The 23,202-nt window shown below is 47.4% G+C and overlaps 1 protein-coding gene across 1 annotated transcript; it reads right to left on the minus strand.

Annotated features, from left to right (window-relative positions):
• Positions 1–14,819: 14,819 nt before the first annotated feature.
• Positions 14,820–17,030, minus strand: VRTN (vertebrae development associated; the record flags this gene model as incomplete). Its single annotated transcript, XM_084899041.1, has 1 exon — positions 14,820–17,030. The coding sequence occupies one exon, from the start codon at positions 17,028–17,030 to the stop codon at positions 14,820–14,822; it is 2,211 nt and encodes a 736-aa protein (XP_084755167.1).
• Positions 17,031–23,202: the final 6,172 nt, after the last annotated feature.

Raw genomic sequence — 23,202 nt, forward strand, 5'->3', positions numbered from 1 at the left:
CTCAGTGGATAGAACATCGGCCTGTGGACTCAAGGTTTCCCAGGTTTGATTCCAGTCAAGGGCAAATACCTGGGTTGTGGGTTCAATCCCCATTAGGGGGCATGAGTTTCTCTCATCGTTGATGCTTCTATCTCTCCCTTCCTCTCTGAATCAATAATATGTGTGTGTGTGTGTGTGTGTGTGTGTGTGTGTGTGTGTGTATACTTTTTTTTAAAGAAAATCAGGAGAGGGAGAAAAAGTAACTTTCACTATATGTTCTTTTGTTTTGTTTGACTTTTTTCCCCCATGTGCATGCCTCACCTATTTTTTAAAACTCACGATATTTGAGGTAAGGAAAAACACAGAAAGAGAAACAGAAAAGCAGTGGTCTCAGGAGTGGGAGATTCCAGACATGCAGGTGCAATGGCAGGGAGGTCAAGAGAGAATTGCTTTTCAGAAAATGAGGAGGAGGAGGTGGAGGAATTGGAGGAGGTGGAGGAGGTGGAGGAAGAGTCAGTACCCTAAGGTGACTTCAGATTTAGCACCTGGGACATCACTCATCACTCATCAGTGGCAGTTGAGAGCTGACTCAGGAGAAAAAACGGTAGAACAAGGCAGCAGCAGGTCAGGAGTGGGAGGCAGTAGGTGTGGCCCTCTAGGGAGGAAAAACCCAAAGACTCAAACATGGCAGTTAAGCAACGGTGACTAACTCAGAGGTGGCCCGGGTGGCTGTGAGTGGGGAGAGTTGATAGCAGGAGGTGGAGAACGGGTGGATCAGGCAGTGCCTGTACTTGGAGTGAAGAGGTGCCAGGCCTGGCTGAAACCCACGCTGCTGAGAGAGAAGCAACAAGAACCAGTGTGAGCCGAAACCTGTTTGGCTCAGCGGTAGAGCATCGGTCTGCGGGCTGAAAGGTCCCGGGTTCGATTCCGGTCAAGGGTATGTACCTTGGTTGGGGGCACATCCCCAGTAGGGGGTGTGCAAAAGGCAGCTGGTCGATGTTTCTCTCTCATCGACGTTTCTAGCTCTCTCTCTCCCTTCCTCTCTATAAAAAATCAATAATATATATATATATATATATATATATATATATATATATATATTTTTTTTTTTTTTTTTTTTTTTTTTTTAAACAGTGTGGCTAACAATTAACTTTTTACCTGCTTTGAGACACAGGCTCCTTGGAGAATGTGATGGTAGCTGAGGACCCTCCCCCCAAAAAAATGCACATACAATTTTTTTAATCCTCACCCAAGGATATGTTTTATTGATTTTTAGAGGCAGAGGAAGAAAGAGTGAGAGAAATATCGATGTGAGAGAGAAACACCCATCAGTTGCCTCCCTTATGCACCCCGACTGGGGATTGAACCCACAACCTAGGTATGGGCCCTGACTGGGAATCACACCTGAGACCTTTTTGTGGTGTACAGGACGACGCTCCAGCCAACTGAGCCCCTCAGCCAGGGCTGCACAGACAATGTTATACACAACTTCAAGGCATTCCCAGCGCCCCCAAGAGGCCCCCCACCCCCTCCCCAAATCACAAAACCTGCCTTAATGGTCTTCTGTGGACTCTAAGCTGTGACCCAAATTCCTCACCTGCCCTTCACTGTCTGGTTCCATCACCTGCTCTGGGCTCATCCTCTGCTCGCCTCACCCCTGTTCCTGTGCAATGACCCTTTGTTCCAGGCATTTTTAATCTTAAGATACCCTTTCCCTCTCAGGAACTCTTCCCTCTCTTCCTCTTCCCCTTTGCCTTCCCCTCCTCCTCCTCCCGCCCCCTCCCTTCCCCTCTCAGAAGCTATCTCTCTCCCCCAGGCATACTGAATTACATCTTTTTTTTTTTCAATTACACTTGACATTCATTATTACATTAGTTTCAGGTATACATCATAGTGGTTAGACATTTATATAACTTATGAAGTAATCCACCGATAAGTCCAGTGACACCTGGCACCGGTTATTACAATATTATTGACTACATTCCCTGTGTTGTACTATACATCCCGTGGCTGTTTTGTAACTACCAATTTGTACTTCTTGATCGGTTCCCTTTTTCACACAGACCACCCACCCCCCTCCATCTGGCAACCATCTGTTTCTCCTCTGTGTTTATGAGTTTGTTTCTGTTTTGTTTGTTCATTTATTTTGTTTTTCAGATCCCACATGTAAGTGAAATCACATGGCACTTGTTTTCCTCTGACTTGTTTCCTCCTCCACTTAGTAGACACCCAGGGCAAATGTTGCATATCATTCTAGTTTGTCTCTGATCTGTTCCCATTCCAGCCCACACAGGCTTTGTGCAGCCTGAGGGCCAGGACCTAACGGGATATAACCTAGGTACCTAGTAAATGAAAGAATCCAAAGGTCGCGGAATTAAGAAAGAGACCCCTCTTTCCCAGCAGTCCCTGAGGAACCAGAGGAGGGCTTTTAGGGGCTATGGTTGGATGCCGGGCCATGTTGCTACCTGATAGGAATGTTGTCTTTTGCATAGGAATTGAGAATTGACTTACTCCATGTTCCCTATAGAAGTCCCCGATTATGGAACCCACGCTGCTGGGGGAGAAGCAATAAGAACTAGTGTGAGCCAAAACCGGTTTGGCTCAGCGGTAGAGCATCGGGGACTGACAAGGTTGGGGAGAGGTTGTCAGAATTTTATTTTTAATCCTCCCCTGAGGATATGTTTTTATGATTTTAGAAAGGAAGGGAGAGAAAAAGAGAGAGAGGAGAGAGAGAGAAAGAGAGAGGAGAGAGAGAGAGAGAGAGAGGAGAGACAGAGACAGAGAGAGAGAGAGAGAGAGAGAGAGAGAGAGAGAGAGAGAGAGGGAACCATTGATTCAAGAAATAAACATTGATTGGTTGGTGTATGGGATGATGCTCCAACCAACTGAGCCACCTGGCCAGGACCAGAATTCTTTTTTTAATGTAGATACAATTGGCATATTATATAAATTTATTTTAGGTACAATTGGCATGGTATATTATATTAATTTCAGGTGTACAACACATTTCTATATTTATACATGGTGCAAAATTATCACCACAATAAATCCAGTTAACATCCATTACCATCCCTGGTTATATTTTTCCTGTGATGAGAACTTTCAAAACCTACTCTCCTAACTACTTTCTAATATGCAATACAGCATTATTGACTGCAGTCATCATAATGTTCATTACATCTCCATGACTTATTTATGTATTTATTATTTTTAAAGTCAACAACTTTTATTATCATTCATGTATTTTATAGGGGAAAAAGGAATGTAGCAAAAGGGTGAGAATTGTACAAAAAAAAAAAAATGCAAGTTTGGCCCTGACTGGTATGCTAAGTGATTAGAGATTCAGCCGAGTACCAAAGGGTCTCAGATTCAATTCCTGGTCGAGGGCACATACCTGAGGAGGGCAGGGAGAGAGAGTGTGTGTGTGTGTCTCCACTGGTTGCCTCTCCCACACACCCTGACCGGGGCCAGAGGTCAAACCTGCAACTGAGGCACATGCCCTTGACCAGGAATCAAACCTGAGACCCCTTGGTCCTCGGGCCATACTCTAACCATTGAGCCAGGGTTGGAATAGCAGTTTTGCAGTTTATTTTATACTATCAAAGAAGAAAACATAGTACTATGATAAACATTCTTTTCTTCTTTTTAAATATATTTCTTTATTGATTTCAGAGAGAGATAGAAACATCAATGATGAGAGAGAATCATCGATTAGCAGCCTCCTGCATGCCCTACTGGGGATTGAGCCCGCAAGCCAGGCATATGCCCCTGGCTGGAATCAAACCTGGGACCCTTCAGTCTGCTGACTGACACCCTATCCACTGAGCCAAGCAGACTAGGGCTATGATAAACATTCTTAAACGTAAGTTTACATTCTCTTAGTATATGCTTAGGAGTAGAATTACCCTAGGGAATTCTAGAGAATGTAGATGTTCATCTACTAGATAGCTTTTATAGATATTGCTAAACAGTTTTCCAAGGTGGGTATGCATAGGTATGTACACTCCCATCAGAGGCACCAGAAGTTTTTAACAATCTCCAGGTGAGTCTAAAGAACAGCTGTTTTACTGGTGATATACTTCAGAGCAGGGGTCTTCAAACTACGGCCCGCGGGCCACATGTGGCCCGCAGAGGAGTCTGATCCGGCCCGCCAGGTTTTTTGGGCAGTGAGCGCAGCTGAGGTGTTACAGTAGGAATTAGTAGTTCATATAGTCCAGCCCTCCAGCTCTCTGAGGGACCGTGATCTGGCCCCCACTTTAAAAAGTTTGAGGACCCCTGCTTCAGAGCCTATGGGACCCTGTAATGGCGAGGGTTGACCCAGACTGAAAGAAGAAACCAGGAAGTGGGGCTTGGCTGAACTCTGGGCAGGGTGGGTGGGGGCAGGGTAGCATTGCAGGTAGAGGAGGGTTGCCTCTGGGAAGTCAGAGCATATGAAAGGCTTGTATGAAGGGAGAATGGTCAGGGACTGTGGAGGGGAATATCAGGCCTTTGAGGTAGTGTTTAGGATTTTCTTTTTTAACTTTTTTTTTTTTTTTAATAAATTTTTATTGTTCATATTATTACAAGTGTTCCTTTCCCCCCCCCTTCCCACCCCACCCTCTGCCCTTTCCCCACTCCCCATTGTCCTCATCCATAGGTGCACAGTTTATGTTCAGTCTCTTCCCAGATTCCCCTGTCCCCTTTTTCCCAAGAATCATTAGTTCACTCCCCTTCCATACCTCTGATTCTATTATATTCAACAGTTAATATTGTTCATCAGATTTTTTTTTTTAATTTCCTTGGTTTTTAGATTCACTTGTTGATAGTTACGTATTTGTTGTTCATAATTTTTATCTTTATTTACTTTCTCTTCTGAAAGAACCCCCTTCAGCAATTCATATAATTCTGGTTTGGTGGTGATGAACTCCTTTAGCTTTCTTTTATTAGTGAAGCTCTTTATCTGACCTTCGATTCTGAGTGATAGCTTTGCTGGGTAGAGTATTTTTGGCTGTAGGTTCTTGCTATTCATCACCTTGAATATTTCTTGCCATTCCCGTCTGGCCTGCATGGTTTCTGTTGAGAAATCAGCTGACAATCGTATAGGAGCTCCTTTATAGGTAACCACCTGCTTAGCTCTTGCTGCTTTTAATATTCTCTCTTTGTCCTTTGCTCTTGGAATCTTAATTATGATTTGTCTTGGTGTGGTCCTCTTTGGATTCCTCTTATTTGGAGTTCTGTGTGCTTCCTGGACTTGTAAGTCCAATTCTTTCCCCAGGTGGGGGAAGTTTTCTGTCACTATTTCTTTCAGTATGTTTTCGATATCTTGCTCTCTCTCATCTTCTGGGACCCCCATGATTCTGATGTTGGATCGTTTGAAGTTGTCCCAGAGGTTTCTTACATTATCTTCAATTTTCTGGATTCTCTTGCCTTCTAGCTTCTGCAGAGGAGTGTCTTCTGGCTCTTTATGTTCCAAATCTTTGACTTGATTCTTGCGATCTTCTATTCTGTTTTTAGGACTCTGTATAATATTTTTTATTTCAGACAATGTATTCTTTATTTCTTGTTGATCCCTTTTCATATCCTCATAGGTCTCATTTATTTTATCGGCCTTTTCTAGGATACTCTTGAAAAACCTTATAAGTGTGGTTTTGAACTCTATATCCAGTCGCTTTTTGTCCTCCATTTCTTTCGTTTGTGATCTATTTGGTTTAGGCATTTTCGCAAGCAGCTTTTCTGATGGGGCGGAGTTTCAGGGTGGAGCCTACAGCCTTGGCTTCCGTCAGCCCCGCCCTATGCGACTCCTGAGACTCAGGGTCCTTCAGTACTTGTTGCAAGCGCCTCTGAGAGAAAGGTGCCCTCGATTTTCGCCTGCTACCAAACAGTGTAGGCTCTCCCGCAATGGGCCCGAAACTGGGGTTCAGTTCAGTTGGAAGTGGAGTTGGAGATGGCGTTCAGAGCAGTCTGGAGCCCCTGTCTCCTTCCCGCCAGGGCAGTCCTACGGCACAGCCGGCCGTCCCTTCTCTGCGCGAAGTATGCGCGCCTCTGGGACCTCCTTTCGCCACTTCCCCGGGTTCCGCCTTACAGCCCAGCTCCCTCTGTGTGAGCCTGAGTCCCCGGGGTCTGGCCCAGATCTGGGGTTCAGAGCAGTCGGGGGCCCAGCACAGTCGGAGCTTTTATCTCCTTCCCGCTAGGGAACGCCAGCCAGGCACTCGGCCTCCCTCCTCTCCGGCTCCGTCCTCTCCGCGCGCCGCGTGTCTCCGTACCTTGGGCTTTTCCAGCTCCTCCACGCTTCCTTCTGGTTTTCTCCTTGCTTCTCGTTGTAGAATTTCCAGTCAGTCGACTTTCCTGTAGTTCTGGGTAATGTCCATTTTATATTTTAGTTGTATTTTATTGAAATTGTTGCGTGCGGCTGCGGCTAGGTGCCTACCCGAGCAGCCATCTTGGATTCTCTTTTTTAACTTTTTTTTTTGAAATAATTTTTTTTTTTAACTAATGATTTTTGAAATGACTATACTCATTTTTTAATATATTTTTTATTGAATTTTTTAGAGAGGGATAGAGAGAAACATCGATGAGAGAGGAACATCAATCAGCTGTCTCCTACACACACCCCCACTGGGGATGTGCCCGCAACCAAGGTACATACCCCTGACTGGAATCGAACCTGGGACCCTTCAGTCTGCAGGCCAACGCTCCATCCACTGAGCCAAACCGGTTTCAGCTATTTTGAAATAATTTTAAACCTACAGAAAAGTTGCAAAAAAATAGTACAGAGAATTCCTATCTACCCTTCACTCAACTTCTTCTAAGATTAGTAACTCACATAAATGTGTGCAATTTTCAGAACCAGGAAAACATTGGTATAATACTATTAGCTAAACCACAGTTATACTCAGACTGCTGAGTCTCCAAGAAGGACTGCCAGATAAAATATAGGACATCCAGTTCAATTTTACTTCAGATAAACAAAGAATCATGTTTTAGTATGGCTCGAATATTGCCTGGAACATGCTTATACTAAAACAGTTTATACAAAATTCAAATGTAATTAGGTATTCCTTCTTTTTATGTGCTAAGTCTGGCTACCTCATGCCCAAGACAGGGATCTGATGGGGTGGCCCATTCCCCTCCAGTGCAGCAGCTTCCAGACCAACAAGAATGTTCCTCCTCTCCCTCCTCTTCCTCTCTCACACCCAGGCTAGCCTCACCAAGAGCAGGTTAGACCTCGGCACCGGCCTTTCCATGGTAACCCACACTCAGCCTCCCACTCCAAACCCACTCAATTCTTACTCCAGTCAATATTCCTTCATCCCTACTATGTGCCAGGCTCTGGTCTAGTCAGAGGCAACAACCAATAAACAAGTCAGATGAGTTCCTGCTCCTGGGGGCTTGCATTCCAGTGGTGGGGGGAGCGGACAATAATCCAGAAAACAAGTGTATCCGTTGGTGATGATGACCATGAAGGGATGTAGTCATGAATAGTGACTGGGACCCACTTGAGGTGGGGGGTCAAGGAAGACTTCCCTGAGCAGATGGCATGACGGAAAGCACTAACAGGAGCCAGTCCTGTAGGATTTAGGGGAGAGTGAGTCAGGGAAAGGAGTGACCACAAAGGATGTCACAGGCACTGCTGGATGTCAGCACAGCTGCCTGGTCGGCAGGATCTGCCAATGCGTATGGTGTAAGTACTCCATGGTGGCCAATTCCAAGCTACCAACATGATGCGGTCATTTTTAGAAAACTAATATTTTAAATGGCTTTGGGCCTCATCAACATGCCAGGGCCAAAGGGCTGTGTCAAAACCCTGCTCTCTTGGGGTTTTTCCCAGCTCCAGGCTTTCATTATCTTCCGTTCCTTCCCCACGGCACCATCGCCTCCCTCTGTTACAGCTCATGGCATGTAACAACGCCCGGATTCAAGAGACCGGCTTTAAAAGCCAAAGTCTTACTGCATAGAGATGTCTTCCAGGGGCAAATTGTCATTGGAAAAGGGTTCTGTCTTTATTGAAAAAAATGGATTAAGGTTGTCATCTGAAATTCTGAATGAAGACATAAAATTGCAAACTACACTCACTGCCCTGAGAATCCTTGAATTTTGGATTGAGAACCAGTTATGGAGTCAATGTTTATAAACAACTCCAGGGGGGCGCTAGCTCTTACTGAGCTCTGTAACCTTGCTCTCCCTCACCTTCAGGCCTCAACAAATGTGGAAGGAAAGAAGGGAGGGAAGAAGGGAGGGAGGGAAGAAGGGAGGGAGGAAGGGAGGGAGGGAGGAAGGGAAGAAGGGAGGGAGGGAGGGAGGGAAGGAGGGAGGGAGAGAGGGAGGGTTAACTAACCCAAAAATACCAGCCTCCTCCTGTCCCCATGAAGGTGAGGTCTGAGGATCAGTGGAATCCACAGTCATCAGCACTTGTCTGGGGCACTGTGGGCACTGCAATGCAGCCTAGCCAGCCCTCATTTTCCCCCAATTCTGTCTTAAATGACAGCAGATAGCTCTGTCCAAAGTCAGGGGCGTAGAAACTGAGCGTGGCTGACTGTCAACATGCACAGCCCACAAAACAACATTGGCACTCCTGAGCCAGGCGGGGCCGGGGGCAAGTGGGCCACAAAGCCACTCCCGACAGGCTGTGCCTTCCCTCCTGCCCGCCCTGGCCTCTCCCCAGCCTGCATCCTGAGGTCCCCCGGGAACAGGTGAGGCAATGGGGGGATGCCTGTCCTCTGCCATCCCATGGCCCTCAGGCAGAGGACAGCCGCCTGCCTGGCTCTTCCTGGCTGTCCTCCTATCTAGGTCCCCCCACCCACCCGAGTTTCCTCTGCCTGGCAGAGAGGAGCCACCAGTTAAGTGGATTTCATGCTATTTTCAAAGCCATTTTCTACGGAAGCTTTTTTTATACCATCAAACCTACTTTCCGACACTCCTCATCTCCCTGAAAGCTTCCTTCCTCCTCTTCCAGGAGATAAACCAGTGATGGGAACACTGAGGTACCCGCCAGTGACACTCCCCAGGCATCCTGGGGTGTCCTCAGCCAAGGCTGGGCGGGAGAAATCACACAGGAACCTTCTTGTAGAAGTCAGGCCAGTGAGGGAGGCAGACAGCACCCCGGGCAGGCAGAGGCTCCCCTGAAACACATTCCCCAACGTGGCTTCCCTAGGCCTTTCAGCCCCCTCCTCACAGCTGCCGCGGGTCAGAGCACCTCTCCCTCAGCTTCCCATCCTCCCGCACAGCCACCACACCGAGGTATTTTTTTAAATATATTTTATTGATTTTTTACAGAGAGGAAGAGAGAGGGATAGTTAGAAACATCGATGAGAGAGAATCATCGATGAGTTGCCTCTTGCACACCCCCTACTGGGGATGTGCCCACAACCAAGGTACATGCCCTTGACCGGAATCGAACCCGGGACCTTTCAGTCCGCAGGCCGACGCTCTATCCACTGAGCCAAACCGGTTTCGGCCACGCAGAGGTATTTACAGTCAGTGACCAGGATCATCTGGAAAATGATTGAGGCGTTTCCCAGAGACCCTCAGGCAGCCTGCTGTGCACAGAGCAGAGTTGGCCTCAGGAAGCTCCAGGTTGGGAGGGGTGTCAAGATGAACTATGAGATGCCCAAGCCACCATATGCTTTCCTCGCAACCCCACGGTGCTTGTCTGTGCATTGCATATGGAAGCCTCCATCACATGGTGTCAGACCACAGCTGCCAGGAAACCCTCTTGTGAGGACAAGAGCTGAGGCCAAATGGCTCCGTAGCCTCAGTGTACATGGCACAGGGCTCAGCCTATCGTGGGTTGCTGGAGAGGAGCCTCTGACATCTGCCAGACCCCTTTGTGAGCAAAGCTGATGCAGCCACAGCCTGGACCAGACGTGGGCAGGAGAGTGGTCTCACTTATGACTTGGCTTGAGAGCTGTGCTCAGCGGAAAGGGGGTAGGAGTGGGGTGGACTGGACCAATCAAATTCTCTTCCTGCGACAGCCCAGCAGCGTGGAATCTTATGAACCGTGCGATATTCCTAGGGTCCTGGTGGAATGGAGATGTGGAAGGAACATTCTAGGACGATGCCCCGCTTCTTAGCCAGCTCAGCTGGTAACCTGACACTGGCAGCAGCCAGGGTGAAAAAGAGAGAACAGGTTGGTGGGAAATGGGAGCGTGAGCCCAGATTGCCAGATGGTGAGGCTGAGGTGCTGGTGGAACATCCATCCAGAAGAGGCAGTTGAGATATGAGGTGGATGCTTGGGGCCCAAGAGCTACCCAGGGGCCTGTGTGCTGGACTCCAGATAAATATTGAAGGAGCTTCATGCATTATGGTAGACAGGATGACTGCCACCAAATACAGGACCCTGCCCCCAGGGGATAAATACATAGATAAAAATATTTTAAAATTATTCACATTTGACATGATTGTTTTATTGTAAAGCTTTTATATTCAAATTTTTCAGAACCAGCCGGGACTGGTTTAGCTCAATGGATAGAGCGTCGGCTTGGGGACTGAAGGGACCCGGGTTCGATTCCGGTCAAGGGCATGTGCCTTGGTTGCGGGCATATCCCCAGTGGGGGGTGTGCAAGAGGCAACTGATCGATGACTCTCTCTCATCGATGTTTCTAACTCTCTATCTCTCTCCCTTCCTTTCTGTACAAAATCAATAAAATATATTTAAAAAAAAAAAATTTTCAGAACCAGTGTAACTTTTTAAGAGTATAAGATAGCCCTAACCAGTTTGGCTCAGTAGATAGAGCATTGGCCTGCGGACTGAAAGATCCCAGGTTCGATTCCGGTCAAGGGCATGTACCTTGGTTGTGGGCGCATCCCCAATGGAGGGTGTGCAGGAGGCAGCTGATTGATGCTTCTCTCTCATCGATGTTTCTAACTATCCCTCTCCCTTCCTCTCTGTAAAAAATCAATAAAATATATTTTTTAAAAAGAGCACAAGATGTTGGGAAATATAAAGCTAACCTCAAATATTGTTTTCTCCCTTTATTCATTGTTCATTTTAATGGCATTTCTACATGTGCATCAGAGATAAAATTTGGTGCAAAAAAAAAAAATACAAGTAATTTCAGCAAATGTCAACTTCAAAACCATCATGAAATATTCTTAGCAAACATAGTCACTGCTTATGTGTTTCTGTCTTTCTAAGCAGATTATTTAAAAAAACAACAGCCCTGCTTTTCTATATAAGAATAATTTAACCAGACTTATAAAGCCTTGTCCAAATCAATATTGACTTCTCAGTTTTATCTTATCTGTCTACGGGTCTGGGGCTCAGTGCTGGTCTCTGACAGAAGACCTATCGGTTTTCGGATGGGAGTGTCTTAAATCTACAATAGATGCACCCTACCTTGAGCAAGTGCCTCCTTAGGCATTAGCTTCCTCTTAAAAATCCAGGGGTTCTCAAACTAGACCACGTAATTTACCAACAGCAAATGCTCACCTAGCAAGGTACAATATTATAGACATCACTGTAATCCCCATTTTACAGGTGGAGAAAGCAAGGCACAGCAAGGCTGAGTAACTCTCCCTCTTCAGTGTCTAAGGTGAGAATCAGTAGATCTGGGTGGGGCCCTGGAATCCCCACTACTAACAAGCTCCCCCAGGGTCTTCCATCCAGGTGGTTTTTAGATCCCCTAGTGCCGAGGTCGGCAAACTGTGTCTCGAAAGCCACATGCGGCCCTTTGGCCCCTTGAGTGTGGCTCTTCTACAAAATACCACTGCCTGGGCGAGTCTGTTTTGCAATAGCGTTAGAAATTTTAAAAATTTCTCTCTCAAAAGAAATTTCAGTCATTGTACTGTTGATATTTGGCTCTGTTAACTAATGAGTTTGCCGACCACTGCCCTAGTGAAACACTGTTCCTGCCATCAGATCTGCTTTGGTTCGAAGAGAGCAGAGAATAGAACAAACGAGAAAATACAGAGCCCCAAGCAGGGCCGTTCTCAGGAGCAAGGTTGGAGTCACCCTCTGACAGCCAAACCAGTCAAGAGGAGTAGATGGGGAGTTGTAAACTGCTGAGCCTACTGGAAATCCTGAATCTGTCTCTTGTGGCATCAGATTGCCACCTTCTGGCTATAGGCAGCCATTGCAAGCCAGATAGGAGAAGCAGTCCAGTCCCTTCACAGAAAGTTAAGGGACTACAAAGTAACTTGCTTTGGGGGTTCAGCTTGAGAAAGACAAGCACTGGCAATGTGCGGTTAGCATTATAGAACCGATAAAATGAGTAAGGGTTGGGGCAGGGGTGGGGGCTGGGAATAAGCCTGAGACATAGGAATGGGCCAGGCTGGTGGGCCTCATTAGTTTGGATTCTGTGCTGAGGGCAATGGGAAATCGAGTAATGGGTTAAGACTTTAGTTAGATCATTCTGGCCTTTGTCAGGAGGATGAAATGGGATAGTCTGAGTGGAGGCAGAGTCCCTTTGAAAATTCACGGAACAGAAATGAGCTCAGCTGCTGGCCTAGATTAGGGGGTGACAATGTGGACGGAGAAAAATGGTCAATGAGAAACGTTTAGGAAGTGGGATTGGTTAGGATTTCATTCATCCCTTCTTTGAATGGACTGTAGCACCTTTAATGTGCCAGGAACTAATCTTCCTGCTGGGAGTATAGTGGTGAAAGCAAGCCAAGAAAAAAGCCCTACCTTTCATGGAGACGGCTTGTTTTAATGGGGGGAGGGGAGGCTAATAATCACCTAAATAAGAAAAACATCAGGAAAAGCAGTCTAGCATTTCTCTGTCTTGCTGGGACACGCCTAGGTCCATGGCTTGGAGAATGAGGGGGCAGATGATTCTGGGCATTCTGTATAGAAATGGATTTAATTAAAAGTGGGTGTTCTTTCAGCTGGGGGCAGGGCTATGGCTACCTGGAAACTTGCCTCCTGGCAAGGGGAAAAAACTGGCTAAGTGCACTCAGAGGCCAGAAAAGTAAGTGTAGCATTTTCAAGATCAGGGGCAGCCAGTGTGGTTGTGATAGGCAAGAGTGGCACAAGAGAAGGCTGAAGAGTCAGCCCAGCCCATGCCTACGTCTCAGTATTCCTCCCCCCCACCCCAACCCTTACTCATTTTATCTGTCCCATAATGCTAACCACATATTACCAGTGCTTGAATGTATGGTTCAGTGATTGAATGTCGACCTATGAACCAGGAGGTCACGGTTCAATTCGCATCATGGCACGTTGCCCAGTAGGGGGCATGCAGAAGGCAGCCAACTGATGTTTCTGTCTCTCCTTTCCACTCTGAAATCAATAAAAGCATTTTATTTATTTATTTATTTTTTTAGTCAGGGGCCAGTTTATGAAGGCCTTTGTAAGGCAGTGCAAAGAATTCTGAGTAAAGGGAAGCCACTTAACATTTTAGACAAAAAAGGGACAGAGTGAGGTTTTATTTAAAGATCTCTCAGGCTGCTCTATGGAGAACAGATTATATGGGGCAAGAGCGGGAGCAGGAAGACTTGTAGGGAGCCGACATGTGGATCAGGAGAAATGGCGGCGGCAGCATGAGAGAGGGAATTCTAGGCATATTTTGGAGTCAGAGTCAACAGGCTTTGCTGATGGACCGGATGTGGAAGTGAGAAAATAGAACAAAGGATGGCTCCCCCAAACCTCATGGAAGACAGACAGCAAGCAAAGGCCTGGCCGTGAAGCTCGGCCCCACTGGAGGGAGGGACACGCAAACTAATCTGTTTTCTTATCAAAGCCTGGGCCCATCCTGCCTGGGCTCAGGGCAGCCTTGACCCTCTCCGTGGCCTGGCCTGAGTGCACTTAGCCAGTTTTCTCCCCTTGCTGGGAGGCAAGTTTCCAGGTAGCCTTAGCCCCGCCCCCAACTGGAAGAACACCCACTTTTAATTAAATCCAGTTCTATACCGAGTGCCCAGAATCATCTGCCCCCTCATTCTCCAAGCCATGGACCTAGGCGTGTCCCAGCAAGACAGAGAAATGACCCCTCTGAGATCCCGAGGGGAATATGCGAACAGCAGTTTTATCCCAGAACAAACACCAGAGACCAAGGGCTGTGGGCACCACATCGTTTTATTTCTTTAGTTTTCCAACTTCATCCTTGGGCAATGCAAATTCAAGTATTTCGCCTGCCTGGCCACTGAGTGGTCCCTCCCTGAAGGTGGGGCACAGGCCCTGACCGAGGGGCTCCGCAAAGACAGGGGTTCCCGAGAGCAAGCCCGCCGGGCAGAGCCCCGCGGATGGGCCAGGCACCCGCGAGCAGACTCAGCGCCTCTCCCTCCGCCCTGACCACGCGGCTGGCAAGGACCGCGCCAGCGCTCAGAGGCCCTTGTTCTTCCTATACACCCTGCTCCTGCTCACACCGAGCCTGGCTCCCTCTCCCAGGGGATGCCACTCAGAGGCCTCTGCCAACATGTGATCTCTCATGCTCCTTAGGGAGACGTATTTGAGGAAGGAGAGTGCCAAGTCCCAAACGGAACTGAAGATGCATATTCTGCCCAGGAGGCAGATGGCCATGCTATAATACTCCTTTTGTCCCAAGAAAAAAAAAAAAAAAAAGCAGCTTCAGCTAACCAACCCTCTTCCAGACCTCCCCCCAACACATAGAGCTTCCAATACTAGCCAAAGTGGGCCCAGCCAACCAACTTAAATCAAAATTTAAAACAAAAACTAAAAACCAAGACACCATCAAAATAAGAAGGGCAAACAACTGAAGAGACCCCTCTGGTCCTGTGACTCTGCAGCAGACCAAGCGGCTGACGTGTGGCTCTCTCCGCCCTGGAGCCAAGAAACAACACAAACCTGCCTTTGGGTTCAGGGTAGACACCGTGGGAACCAGAACAAGGCGCATCCTGGCCAAGCACCTCGGGTCCCTGGCCCTCTCCAGACGGGCCCCCTCCCTCCCGCCCCTCGGCCCGGCCTGTCAGCCGTCCACCAGGGTGAGGCCGTCGAACAGGGCTCGCTTCCACATGTAGTAGGTGGAGCGGGCGGTGAGGGGGAAGAGGGCGCTGAACTCCTTGTAGGAGGGGAAGCTCTTGGACTGGAAGCACTGCTGCAGGAAGAGCTTGGCCTGAGCCTTGAACTTGGTGGTGGCGAGCATGTCCATCATCAGCATCTGGCTGTCCCTGCCACCGGCGGCCGCCGCCACAGGCCGGCTGGGCCAGGACCCGCTGTGGGGCCATCCCTGGGCCGGGGCCCCCTCTGGCAGGGCCCTCTCTCGGGAAGGACCCCCCTGGGCCTTCCCTGGATCCTCTCCTGGAGGAGCTGCAGCCGGGGCCACGGCAGCGGCCACATTCCGGCCAGCCCCTTCCTGTCGCTTGGCCTCAGCCTCCTGCACCCCCCTTTTGCCCGAGGCAGGAGGAGCCTGGGCCCGGAGCTTGGACAGGCTTCTGGGCCAACCCCGGGCCAGACTCTTCCAGACCCAGAAGGCGGACGGGGACAGACTAGGGTAGCGCAGGCGAAAACGACAGAAGGGGAGATGCCCGCTGAGCACCTGCTTGCGGGCAGCCCTGCGCAGGCGCCTCTGCCGGCGGGACAGGGGCATCCTCGAGGGCAGGAACTCCTGGGGGGTGGGGGACCCCGCTACCACACCTGTTGCTTTCCCTGGCCCCTCTCCCACCTCAGCCTTCTCAGGGAGCAGAGCCTCTTCCCCTACAACAGGTGCTGCTGCTGGCTGGGGAGCCTGGGCCGTGGGGAGGGCGGGGCCCGGCTTGAAGTTGGGGTTCCTCCGGAGGGCCTTGCGGCGCCAGTTGTAGTAGGTGGAGCGGGAGATGCCGGGGAACCTGCGTTTGAAGCAGCGGTACGGCACCAGCGTGTTCAGGGAGATGCAGTGCTCCAGGTACAGCTTGGCCCGCTGCATGAGGACCATCCCGGGGCTCGACCCGGGCAGCAGGGAGCACCCCAGCCCCTGGGCCGCCGGCTCCTCCGGCAGCTGCTCCGGCTCCTCCTTGGGGGCCGGGGGCTGGCAGGCGCCAGGGCCCAGCAGCTCGTTCTTCCAGGCGTAGTAGGTGGAGCGGGAGATGTCGGGGAACCGCTGGAGGAACTGCTGCAGGGACATGACGCCCCCGCGGTGGGCACTGTCCTGCAGGACACGCTTGGCCGAGCAGAGGGTGGCCAGCTTCTGCTGGTGCTCCTGCGACTGGCGCCGCCAGCGGTAGAAGGTGCTCTTGGTGACGCTGTAGCGTTCCCGGAAGTGGGAGTAGCTGAGGCCAGGCTCCTGGGGGAGCAGCTCCGGGGTCTTGGCTGGTGGGGGCACCGGAGCTGGAGCTGCAGCTGCAGCTGGAGGAGCCGGAGGAGCCGAGGCAGGAGGGGCAGGAGAGGCCGAAGGGCCCGGGGCAGGGGGAGCTGAGGCCGGAGGAGCAGAGGCCAGGCAGCTAGCATCCTCAGCCTCCACCTCCACCTCCTCCAGCCCCACCACGGGGGCAAAGTACTGGTGGCGGAAGAGGTGCCTGGTGAGCGGCTGGCCCGCCCACATGATGTGCAGCGTGGCCGGCACGTGGTCGCAGCGGCGGGGCCGGATGATGCGGTTGAAGTAGGGCCGGATCCTGAGGTTGCGCATGGGGTAGATGGAGTAGATGTTGCGCTGGAGGACGGAGGCCAGGGCGTACAGGTGCCACACGTTGGAGAAGCTGTCGGGGAAGCAGGTGGCCTTGACGTCCGCGTCAAAGATGGCCTCCAGCGTGGCGGGCGGCAGGCTGGTCATCTCGGGGGACTCCTCGGAGCAGAGCGAGTAGCGCACGGCCTGCAGCATCACCTTGGAGTCGATCATGCCCTGCAGGTAGTACTGCCGGTGCAGCAGCATCTCCACCACGGTGCGCGCCCGCAGCTCCAGGCTGAGGCCCGCGTCGCCCCACAGCAGCGTGCTGGCCGCCTCGAACAGCAGGCTGCCCCCGCCCCGGCACCGCAGCGGCAGCATGCTCCTGGGGGCGTCCTCCGGGTACAGGCTCAGGGCCACCGAGTCCACCTCCAGCACCTGGCGGCCGGGGCCTCCCTCCCGGCAACTGGGGAGGGCGAAGGAGGACAGGACCTGCTTGGCCTCCAGAGCGGCGCCCACCAGACCCTCCAGGCCCTCGGCCTCCACCGCTTCCTGCAGCTCCTGGAGGACCTGCTGCACCAGCTGCTCCCGGGATGTCATCCTGCCGGGCAAAGGGCAGAGGGCAGAGGGTAGAAGTCAGAACAAGGGCCCGGATGGCACCGGCGATGGTGCCCCATCCAGCCCTGGACCTTCTCCCTGGAGATAATGTGAACCACCCCCATTTCCTCCCAGGGCTTATTTCGTCCTTCAGGGGTACCAAGAGCTTGGTCTGGGCTCTGAAGAAGTCACTTAACCTCTCTAAGCTTCAGGTTCTTTCCCTGTGTTAAAAAACAAAACAAAACAAAAAAATCTACCTTATAGGGTTGCTGTAGGTATAAATGAAACAATGAAAGAAAAGAAGGGAGACAGAGATACACACACTTTTATATCCACCCCTAGAACAGTTCCTGCTCATTGTGAAGTACTGTACAAGTGTCAGGTATTATATATTTGAGTATTATCTAGTACAGTGGTCGGCAAACTCATTAGTCAACAGAGCCAACGATTGAAATATCAACAGTACAACGATTGAAATTTCTTTTGAGAGCCACATTTTGTAAACTTTAACTATATAGGTAAGTACATTGTTATTAACTTATAATTAGTGTATTCCTAAGCTGGCCTTTGCTAAAAACTCAAGGGGCCAAAGAGCCGCCGTTTGCCGACCACTGATCTAGTACTATAGATTAGAGAAGACAGCCATCAAAGCTGTACCTCTGGACCTGGTAAAGACTTACTCACATGTAACCAAAGTTGTCCTGTCTTTCCCTAGAACAGTGATTCTCAAGGACCATACATGGAGTTCCTGGGACTTTTTCAGGGGGTCTGCAAGTTAAGCTATTTTTATAATACTAAAATATACTAAGCCAACACTAAGATAGTTGCCTTTTTCACTGTATAAACACTTGATTAAAACAGCGGTACTTTAGTATAAATCAAATTGTGCTAGAAGTCATTACCTGCTTTACCACCAGGTAAAAAAAAAAAAAAAGCTAGGTTCACTCAAGAATGTCCTCGATTGTTCCGGTCAGGTTGCTCAGTAATTAGTCGCCCACACACATACCTGGGTTGCAGTATCTGGGTCCCAGGTTTGATCCCCAGTCTGGATTAGGGGAGCCGTAGAGAAGGCAACCAATCGATGTGTCTCTCTCACATTGATGTTTCTCTCTCTCCCTCCTTCCCCCCCACTCTAAAAAACAGAGAGAGAATGTCCTTGATGAAGCCATAAAGCTTATTTTTATTAAATCGCAACCCTTAAAAACACAACTTTTCAATATTGGGAGTGACAAGATGGGGGGTACACACAAAGCATGTCTGCCGCACACTGAAGGTCTCACATGACACTTGTATGTGAACTAGCTGCTCTTATCTTACCATTTTACTTCAAAGGAAGATTGAGAGACATTAGTCTTCTAGGCGAGTATATTTAGTAGACATTTTCTCAAAAATGTCCTTAAAGTGTCATTTCTGTCATTCTAAGGAAAACTACCATTTGCTGCCAGTGAAATTTTGAGCTTTCATTTGAAAATTAGAATTTTGGGGAACATTTGAGATGTTGCTTCCTGGCAATTGTCATCAGTTTGGCTCAAGGAGAAGGAAGAGGAGGAAGAGGAGGAAGAGGAGGAGGAGGAGGAGGAGGAGGAGGAGGAGGAGGAGGAAGAGAAATAGAAGAAGGAGGAGAAGAAGACTAGAAGATTAGAATTTTAGAAACCTGTATTCCAAAGATTTTTCTGATCAGTAGTAACACTATAAATGTAACTTTTTATACATATAATGGAATTGACAACATTTGAAGATCTGCATCATTCAATGAATTATATTTCCCAAATATATTGGGTGGTTGATTACAAAGTCTTGCACAGGTAAAAGATCCAAACAAAGTATTGGGTCGGCAGCTAAGTAATTGCGGGTTTCACGCATATATGGCTTCAGTTGAATTTTTAGGTTTGCAGACGTAGTACAAATGTAAAACACATTTTGTTATTTGATAGTTGGCTATTCAGCTTTTAATCAGTAAAAAAAGTTTTTTGATCTGTTTTGTAGTTTTTGTTTGGCGTTCGTTGAAAAATGGAAAATCAAAAGGAACATTTTCGTCATATTTTGCTTTTTTATTTCCTCAAAGGGAAAAACGCATCGCAAGCTCATAAAAAGTTATGTGCTGTTTATGGTGACAAAGCCTTAAAAGAACGGCAGTGTCAAAATTGGTTTGCCAAATTTCGTTCTGGTAATTTTTCACTCAAAGATGAAAAACGCTCTGGTAGTCCAGTTGAAGTTGATGACGCCCTAATCAAAGCAATAATCAATTTGGACTGTCACAGTACAACACGTGAGATTGCAGAGAAGCTTCATGTATCACATACATGCATTGAAAATCACTTAAAACAACTTGGCTATGTTCAAAAACTCGATACATGGGTTCCTCACGAACTGAAAGAATCACAGTTAACGCAACGCATTAGCAGCTGCGATTTGCTAAAGAAACGTAATGAAAATGATCCATTTTTAAAATGACTGATAACTGGCGATGAAAAATGGGTTGTTTACAACAATATCAAGCGGAAAAGATCGTGGAGCAGGCCAGGTGAACCAACTCAAACAACATCAAAAGCTGATATTCATCAAAAGAAGGTTTTGTTATCAGTTTGGTGGGATTACAAAGGAATTGTCTACTTTGAACTCTTACCACCCAACCGAACGATCAATTCTGATGTCTACATTGAACAACTAATGAAATTAAACAATGCAGTTGAAGAAAAGCGGCCCGAATTGACAAATCGAAAAGGTGTTGTATTCCATCATGACAATGCAAGGCCACACGCATTTTTGGTCACTCGGCAAAAATTAATGGAGCTTGGTTGGGATGTTTTGCCACATCCACCATATAGTCCTGACCTTGCACCATCTGATTACTTTTTGTTTCGATCTTTACAAAACTCCTTGAATGGTAAAAATTTCAATAATGATGATGATATCAAATCGTACCTGATTCAGTTTTTTGCTAATAAAAACCAGAAGTTTTTTGAACGTGGGATTATGATGCTGCCTGAAAGATGGCAAAAGGTCATTGATAAAAATAGGCAATACATTACAGAATAAAGTTATTTAGTTCCATGAAAAAATTGTCTTTGATTTTTAAAAAATCCGCAATTACTTAGTTGCCGACCCAATATAAAAGAAAGCAAAGGATTTTAATTTGGTAGGGTAAAAAAAAGTTCATGGGTATTGTTTCAGATTCTACATTATAACTAAGCTTTGAGAAACTATTGAGTTTTGGTTCAGTTATCAAAGAAAACCCACTGATAACTGGGATTTTCTTCATATACTTCCACCAAAACAATGTATCACAACAGATCGAACACAGAGACACAATCTACTCCTCTTCCATTAAACCAGATATTAAAAGATTTGGAGAAATGTAAAAGAATGAATTTTTCCTAACAATGTTCTTTTCCGGAAAAGTTATTTCTCATAAAAATTATACACTGTTCCTATGAAACAGGTGTGTTGTTTTTTAAATAGATATTTTCTAAATGTCTCCTTTTTCATTTTAAATGCAATCAGCATTGACAGATGTAACCTATATAAACAAAGTTTTTATGGGTCCTCAATTCTCAAGAGCACACTGAGGTCCTGAGACCAAGAGCTAAAGAACTGCTGCCCAGGAACAAGCCAGTCTTTTCTTTTCTTTTCTTTTCTTTTCTTTTCTTTTCTTTTTAATGTATTTTATTGATTTTCCACAGAGTGGAAGAGAGAGGGATAAAGAGTTAGAAACATCGATGATCTGCCTCTTGCACACCCCCTACTGGGGATGTGCCCTTGACCGGAATCCAACCTGGGACCTTTCAGTCCGCAGGCAGACGCTCTATCCCCCACTGAGCCAAACCGGTTTCGGCTACAAGCCAGTCTTTTCTTCTTCTTTTATATATATATAATTGATTTTTTTACAGAGAGGAAGGGAGAGGGGAGAGATAGAGAACTAGAAACATCGATGAGAGAGAAACATCGACCAGCTGCCTCCTGCATCCTCCTCCTACTGGGGATGTGCCAGCAACCAAGGTACATGCCCTTGACCGGAATCGAACCTGGGACCTTTCAGTTTGCAGGCCGACGCTCTATCCACTGAGCCAAACCGGTTCTTTTCAAAGGGGCAGCAGCTGTGTCGGCCTGGCCACTGTGCCGATACGGATCTAATAACCAAAACTTACTGAGCATTTGCTCTTTGCCCTGCACTGTCCCAATCCTGACGGCCACAAGTGAAGGTAATAACACCATTAGCCCCACCTCACAGGTGAGGAAACCGAGATAATCAATGTTAGTTTACTTCACCCAGTTTGCCCAGTCACCCAAGTGGTACAGCCAGTAGTTGAAACCAGATGCTCTTTAGGGCCCGTGATTCATCTCATCTAGTTTCAACTACCAGTCACCTTTTCAACACAAACTAATCGCTACAATTACTGGCCTGTTTTCAGCTTTGTATTGCAAAAGCAAAGTAATATTCCTTTATGGAGACTGTTTTAAATTTAAAGGGAGACCATTTCTCAGGCCTTTGTTTTCATAGAGAACATAGAATTCAATAAATAGCTTTTGATTAGTCTGTCTGGACCCTGCGGAGGCATGGCTCAGTAGTTGAACTGGGAACCAGTAGGAGGTCAGGATATATACCTGGGGTGTGGGCCCCGAATGCCCGGTGCAGGGCGTGCAGTAGGCACTGATCAATAATTCTCATTCATCATTGATATTTCTATCTCTCTCTCCCTCCCCCTTCCTCTCAATAAAAATACTTTTCTTAAAATAAAAATAACTGTTTTGCACCCTAGCTAGTTTGGTTCAGTGGATAGAGCATCAGCCTACAGACTGAAGGGTTCCAGGTTCGATTCTGGTCAAGGGCACATGCCAGGGTTGCAGGTTTGATCAGTAATTCTCTTCATCATTGATGTTTCTCTCTCTCTCTCCTTCCTCTCTGAAATCAATAGACATATAATAAGGAATGAGGTTCTTAAAAAAAAAATAACTGGGTGTACCCAATTGTCAACTAATCAAACTTTACACTTAAAAAGGATTGCTTACAACAAATATGTAACTATCAACAAGTGAATTAAAAAATCTGATGAACAATATTAACTGGTGAATATAATAGAATCAGAGGTATGGAAGGGGAGTGGACTGACGATTCTCGGGGGAAAAGGTGAGAGGGAGGTGCGGGAAGAGACTGAACATAAACTGTGCACCTATGGATGAGGACAGTGGGGCGTGGGGAAAGGGCAGAGGGTGGGGTAGGAACCTGATGGGGAGCTAGGGAGGGGAAAAAAAGGAACAATTGTAATAATCTGAACAATAAAGATTTATAAATTTAAGGAAAAAAAGGATTGCTTGAGTGTAAACTATGGTTCAGTAAAGTTGGAAAATAAATAAATAAATAAAGCACCAAAACAACAACAACGAAAAAGCACCAAAAGTGTCAACAGAATTTTACTTGATCATCACACAAAAATAAGCTTTTTTAAAAACTGGTCATCACGAACACTTTTGAATAAAATTTCTCAGCTGTAGATTTTTTTTAAAATTGCCTATTGTACCAAATCTGGTCTAACCTCTCACCAAATTTCTATTTGGATCGTAATATTTGGCCCTGGAATGGGACTTTTAATCTGTTCATCCTCTATTCGCTTTAGATCTATTTTTAAAAACAAATTAGTTTTCTTTGGAAAAGTAAGGGATAAATCTCCTATCAGTTCTTAGGGAAGAGTGCATTTTCATATGGAATTAAAAAAAACAACACACAAAACTGCCTTAAAGTACAAACAGTACACAGAGAAGAGCTTTTTCATTCTGACAAAGATGCCGGGATTTTTTTTAACGCTGCTGTACATCTGCAGTAAACGAGCGCTCCCCTGGTTACTCTGTCAACAAAATTATGAAATTAGCCACCACCCACCTACTGCTTCCTCTGGTAATTCGACCAAAAAATCTCAGGGGGTGAGGGGAATTAAAAGGGGACAATTAATTTAATTGTGTGGGTGAGTCTTTCTGCCCTTCCACTCGGTGAGCCTACTTCCTACAACGTTCCCTCACGGTTACAAGTTTCTGGGGCGGGCACATGGAACAGCATCTGGAGTCAGGCTTCTCAGAGGTCATTGTTTCCCCCCGTTGTGGCTCTGCCCCTTCCTCCCTGTGAGCTGCAGCTCCCACACACCTGCAGCCAGCGCCTGGATGGCTTTCCCTAGTTCACACC

Source organism: Pipistrellus hanaki (genome assembly GCF_964339955.1).
Source record: "Pipistrellus hanaki genome assembly, chromosome: 1".
Taxonomy (NCBI): Eukaryota; Metazoa; Chordata; class Mammalia; order Chiroptera; family Vespertilionidae; genus Pipistrellus; species Pipistrellus hanaki.